General features: G+C 36.4%; 1 protein-coding gene across 1 annotated transcript in view; it reads left to right on the top strand.

Moving 5' to 3' along the window:
* The window catches only part of LOC103777861 (dmX-like protein 1), a gene marked incomplete at its 5' end in the record, with an annotated part of 16,666 nt that extends 13,553 nt beyond the window's left edge, over positions 1-3,113 (top strand). The window contains 2 exons of the mRNA XM_008945423.1: positions 2,137-2,354; positions 2,736-3,113. Coding sequence (XP_008943671.1) covers positions 2,137-2,354; positions 2,736-2,960 — 443 coding nt within the window. The remainder of the gene's footprint in view (positions 1-2,136; positions 2,355-2,735) is intronic.
* Positions 3,114-6,719: the final 3,606 nt, after the last annotated feature.

Here is a 6,719-nt window from a genome sequence, read left to right as displayed (position 1 = left end):
AGCAGGAATATAAACACGGATTCTTGAGAATTTTATTGAGAGATATATATATGTATGTACTTGGTTTCATGGACATGAGCATCTTCCTTTGCGTACCTTTTATCTTTGCACCACAAGTGCAACCCGTGACAGTCCAGATATCCATAATTTTGAGCAACTCCAGCTTATAGTGACAAGCATGTTAAGAAGACAATAGCTATAACACTGTCAAAACTACTTAACATAGTTATGAGCTATGTATTTGCAGTATATGCATCCACACCCTTCAATTCAAGGTTCCTGTTGCTACGTCTGTACTCATAAATTGGAGAGGCTCCACTCTAAATTTATCAATGAAGTTGTCGTGGTTTAACCCCAGCCATCAACTAACCAGCATGCGGTTGCTCACTCACTTCTTCCCCCTCATGGTGGGAGGGAAAGCTAAAATTCATAGGTTAAAATAAGAACAGTTTAATAACTAAAAATATAAAAATGACAATAATGATAAAATTATAATAGTAATAATAGCTATGAAAGGGAATAGAACAAAGAGAGAAAGAAAACCCAAAACCAGACAGGTGGTGCACAATGCCATTTTTCACCACCCACTGACCGAGCAGCAATCCATCCACCCCAGCCAGCTTCCCCCAGTTCATACACTGGGCACAGTACCCCATGGTGTAGCATGTCCCCATAGCTGTTCTGGCTGTGCTTCCTCCCAGCTTCCTGTACACCTGCCTGCTGACAGAGCATGGGAAACGGAAAAATCGCTAACTTAGGATAAGTGCTTCTTAGCAACAACTGAAACATCAGCACGTTATCAACATTTTTGTCATGTTTAATCCAGAACACAGCACTGCACCAGCTACTAGGAATAAAGTTAACTCTACCCCAGCCAAAATCAGGATGTAAATGTTATACCAAATAATGGTACAGTGAAGGTAGCAGTGGGCACCACTTGCACTTATACTGTAAGTTTGGAGAACGTCAGAGGACATGCTTTCTGTGAATGGTTAAGTATTTCATTATGTCTGTGAAAATCTTGTTCTTGGAGAAGCCATGGTGATGAAATGGTTCTTTGGATGTATGTGTGCGAATAGATGCACCAAATTTTCTAGAAATTATTCTTTATATCTACTCGTTCAATATATACATACAAATAACATACCATAATTACGTAGTAATTTTCCGAGTTGAACTAAAGGATGAACCTAACAGCTGAATTTGTAAAGTAGTGCATTTTTGCCTTCAAAGATTGTCCAATTCTATGGCACTTTTATTCTATATATTATGACAAATACTGTGGAATGTTTTAAATGCTTTCTCTGTGTCTGTGCATGTATGAGTATTTACATACAGTATGAGAAAAATTAGTTAATCATTTAAATAGGCTTTTTGAGAAATAATAAATATTTACCGTGGTTTCACTGACTTTATTACTAATATTTTGCTACACTGGAAAAGTACATTTCAATGTCAAATGCAGAACTAGGCTTAGAGAGAGCTGTCAACTCCTAGTCGAAATATGATGAATGCTTAAGTGTGTGTGAGAGAGATGTATGGAGTTTCTACATGTAATTTAGAGAACCCTTTGAACTACAGGTACAATGTAGTGCATGACACATGTTAGGATTCATAGTGTCTACCCTCAGACATACTGAGCTTTGTTCAGGTAAGTAATCTTCATTAACTTCCACTCATTTGGAGGAGTAGACATATCCAAACAAATCTGAAAAGCAGCAAATTAGAAGGAAAATAACAAGTGGAAACTTAAAAGATACTTGGGCAGTTAATTTAGGAGGACTTTTATTGTGGGAGCATATGCCTTAAAATAACAATCACTAGTGAGTTTGAAAAGAATCTGTTTCTGGTCAAGGCTTGATAGTTTGTGGTTACACAAGGACAGAAAGATTTTTTTTATTTAATGGATTGTAACTGCTTAATTTGAGAATACTGCAACTTCGGGACGTCTGATGTGAACCTGGTCTTACATGTGTTGTACTGCAGTAAATGGACTGGTTGCAGTCAGTTGGATTACAACATCAAAGTCACTGTTGCAACACGCTTGAACCACTAGCGGTTAATGGAAAAATTAAGTTAACAGTGTGAAATTGAAGTTGGTACTGTGTGTTTAAATTACTCTGCTTTGGCTTTCAGCTTTTATCTGTCACGATAGTGGAGCAACTGTGCTAGCATATGCTCCAAAACATCAGCTGTTAATATCTGGAGGCAGAAAAGGCTTTACATGTATAATTGATCTTCGCCAAAAACAGCAGCAACAATTACTCCAGAGTCATGATTCTCCAGTCAAAGCAATTGCTGTTGATCCTACAGAAGAGTACTTCGTCACAGGGTCTGCTGAAGGCAACATAAAGGTATGGGTGAGAGGGAGGGAGGAGCGGAGAAGTTGGTGGTGGTGTGCAAACTCAAAAATAATGTTGCATAGGTGTGGAATAATGGGCTAGTGTTAAACATTCTGCATTCCCAACCCTAACTTCCACATTTAGTAATTTAATTACAAAATGTTAGTCTTAGCTGGCAGTCCTGCTTTTAGTTAGTGTTACCTTAGTCCCTGAATATATTCTTCATTATAGGAAATTAATATTAATATTCAATAAGTGTATCATTACAGACTGCTACATATCTTTTCTTTCACAGTTAGTGTCAGAAGTAGTCCGGTTTCTCCATGACTCACTCCTGGTGAATGTTAAGATACCAGCAGTTATAAGAGACTGACAGTTTTGATGCTTTTTCAGGTATGGAGTCTGTCTACGTTCAGTCTTCTTCACACTTTCATCAATGAACATGCTCGACAGTCTCTTTTCAGAAACATTGGGACAGGAGTCATGCAAATTGAGACAGGACCAGCAAATCATATATTCTCCTGTGGTGCGGATGGAACAGTAAAAATGAGAATCTTGCCGGATAGATTTAGCCCTCTAAATGATGTGTTAAAAAATGATGTGAAATTTCTGATCTAATATTTTTTTCTTAGAGCAGTGTATAACGTTCCCCTTCTGCCATCCCTGAACATGATGTTTGTTTCTGGAAGTAGCCAACAAAGCAGATACATAATGATCATAATGATAACTTGTGCCACAAAGATGCTTTTTATTTTTATTTTTTTTTTAAATCCTTTTTTTGCCCCGGTATTTATTACCTGGAGCTTGTAGTCCCTGATGCACTGATGCCTTAAAGATTAATAAGATCCTTCAGATTTTGATCATTGCCTAAAAAAAAACTATACACGACTGAATTATATACTTAGAATACTATTGAGATGTTGCTGAAATGTTTTACTCTTCCTTTTAAGGTAGTTACATTCCCGCCTGGAGCGTACCAATCTGGGCATGGCCTCTACTTACAATCAACACCTGCCTGCCTTCTAAAAGTAGGTCCATCCAGATGGAAATGTTAGATAATGTTACACTTTCACTGTGGCAACCATAACGGTCTCTCTTTTCAACTTCAGTCAGCCAACAATAAAATTCATAGAATTTTAAATTCATAATACATAAAATATATGTAGAAGAGAATACATAAAATTCATGTAGAAGAGAAACGAAGGCTGTATGAGGCTGTGGCCATGCAGGCATTCATCTAGCAAGCCACTGTCTTTCTCCATTCCTGGAATCCAGGCTGTTTACCTCTCCAACTTGCCTGATCTCCTTCCTCTGATCTAGGTTATAAGAAACTGAAGGATGTTCTATAACTTGTCTTCTGTTCTATAGCTTGATCACTGCCATCAGGATGGCAGGCTTACCCTTTAAAAAGAAATGTATTTTTAACCCTTAACACTCCCTTTACAAAACTGTGTAAATATCAGTGGATATCTTCCTAATAAAATAGTCGAGATTGTCTGATGCATTAGTCTCGATCAAAAAGATACAGGAAGATACTACTTTAGGATATGGCACTAGAATGTCTTCAAAGACTATTTATTTACGTGTCTGTAGAAGGGGGGGAAAAAAAAAGCTAACCTAATTTATTTTTTCCAGTAAGACTTTTGTTTAGCCCACAGATACTCCATTCATTCTTAGCACTTACATTCTTGTTTGTTGGCTTTTCCTAAGTACTTTAAAAAAGGAAAAAGGAAAGAAGTTAAATAGCTAAGTACTTTAATACTGTCGGTCTTTGTACTGTATGTTTACATCTGGTGTAAAATGAAAGAAAAGAATTTTGAAATGGATAGATGGATTTTTTTTGCCAAAATATTAAACCACGTAGCTTCAATGTTTGACCAAATTACTAATGCGCAATGCCTTTACATTAATTTTCTTTTTTTTTGTCAGCTAAAATCTATTTCTGTAAGTATTTTGGTTTACTTTTCCTGACTTGAGAGCTTGACAAAGGTTTAATTTGTAAATTAGAAGTGAGGCTGGATTACTTGAATGCCAATGGTGTACTTTTTGCTAAAAGATATTTTGTGAAATATAGCACCAAGACATGAACTGTAAAATAAACTTGTCAAATTAGGAACTATGGGGATAAATAAAGCATAGCAGAAATGAAGGGCTTGTAAAATGAACTTTGTAACATTCTCAGGATGCTTTTATCTTAAGAATATATAATTGTTTTAAAAGATTTTGTAAAATGTTTTAAGGTCATTTTAAATGTATGTTTCGCAAGTTGCAGTGCAAACACTATGAAGGTTTTTATGCACATAACCTGAATTTTCAAATTGTGCAATAAAAAGAATGTGAATATTTTGCCATGAAGAAACATGTGAGAGCATTTGAAACAGGTACAGCTGTTCAGTGATTCAACTGTCATTTTCTTCCACAACACTTATAGATTGAAAGGAAAATTGGTACCAAAACAGTTTAAGTACAGTGATGGACCAGAAAAGCGACTGGCTGAAAGTGACACCACCTTACAAAAGAGACTTGCCCAATGCCTATCTGCTCAGTGGCTGAGTTTCTAATATTCCGTATTCTTATGAAAGAAGGAAAACAAAGTAGTTAACAGTAGCACACTCCTTGAGAATGGAAAGAAACCCTGACTTTGTAGCTGCTTATATACGTGCATTAGTTTTGTGCACCCACTGAACTAACAAAGTTACATTCAGAAAAGGAAAATGTGCAAAATCATGGCAACATTATATAATTATGTCCTTGATGTTTTGTCCTTAAGTATTTATGTCTCATTAGCTTTAATATTTCAAGCTCAGTTTATTGTACGGGCAATCATAAAAAGCTGTCTTTATCTGTGAACTGAGCAGATTTTATATGTAATTTGCCAAGACAATTTTTTCTGAGTAGAGCTGCACTATCACTAATCCTTGCAAATTTACGCTTATACCAGAAAAATACTGACTGTGTGAGCAGGCATTTTCAATAATGTTTATAGTTACCATAAGCTACTCTTGAAACTAAATTATGTAAAATCACAATGTATTTGCCACACCTTCATAATCTTCCCAATAAATCCTGTGGAAACTCAACCTTCTAGAATTCCATGTTGCTGCTACTTCATTTACAGATCAGCTGGTGGTATAATGTTCATTGATGTTCAACAGTTATTCTAAGTCTAATTATTGTTAGCTTTCTTGTAATGATGGAATCAAAATGAGTTAACTTTTGTTGTATCTGAAATTCTTAAAGGGACACTCTCAACTTTAAACCTAATCATGGAGGAAGCATTGAATCCAAAACTTCCAGCTGTTGCCCTTAGCTTCCATTGTCTTTTGTCCTCTAGCAGTTGATGCTTTCTCCTTGTCACTATGCAAGTTACTCAAACTGAAGGGTAATATTAACTACACTTGGTTCTGTGCTTGAAGTAGCCATGTGCACAAATGAAACTTCAAATTTGCATTTACCAGTGCTTAGTCAACAACAATTCCACATCCAGACAAAATAAGTTAGCTCGTAGTTGATAATGTCCCTTTTAAATATCATAGACTAGCAGCTGTGACCTGTGTTTCTCTATGTAGCAATACCCAATGTGATCAAGAGTGTGTCATGCTTGTGTTGCTGATTGATTCAGTTACCTCAAACAGATGTATGATCCGAGTTCTTGACTATTTCTTTAGTAACTTGTGAGAGTTAAAACTCTGGCCATCTGGGTACTTAAACTGACAATTCTCAGCTGACAGCTGATGTTGCAGGTTGCTTATAGAGAAGAGATGCAGATTTTGTACCACAGTGCTGTAGCTCAAGGTGAGCTTACACATGTTCTGTGTCTTAGGAAGCTCGCTACCAGTCACGGGAAATAAACTGCTGAGATATCCTGTGTTAGGTACCACTCCCTCTTAAGAACACCCAGTGTTAGATTAGTTGCGATAGGTATGAAAAAAAACAACAGTGATTAAAAGAAAATAAGCATTGAGACAGTATGTTCTCCAAGGTAATTTTCTTCAGATGTTTATTTTTACTAAAAAATAGGAAAACCACCTCTAGTGGCAGGTTCAGCACACTGATCAAACTACTTTCTATAAAATAAAGATATTGATTTACCAGTTTCTTGGTGTTCCTTATTCCTCCCCATTTCTTGCTTTAGAAGCTGCACGGTTTTGATCTTTCTCCTTTTCTGTCTTTTTAAAAAATGCCTCAGCTCTTCATGCTTTAGAGTTGGTTGTGTTAGCTTTTTGATGTTTTGGGTTATATTGCGTGTTTTGGTTTGTGTTTTTGTTGGCTTGGTTTTGTTTTTAATTCAGTGCATAACTGTCAGTTGCAGTCAGATTTAAGTCATTTTGCAGTGGAACGAGGCTGACGGGATCATAGAATCCTAGAATCCTTTAG

This window comes from Merops nubicus, unplaced genomic scaffold, assembly GCF_000691845.1.
Source record: "Merops nubicus isolate BGI_N331 unplaced genomic scaffold, ASM69184v1 scaffold47708, whole genome shotgun sequence".
Taxonomy (NCBI): Eukaryota; Metazoa; Chordata; class Aves; order Coraciiformes; family Meropidae; genus Merops; species Merops nubicus.
This window is presented reverse-complemented; position numbering and strand designations above follow the sequence as displayed.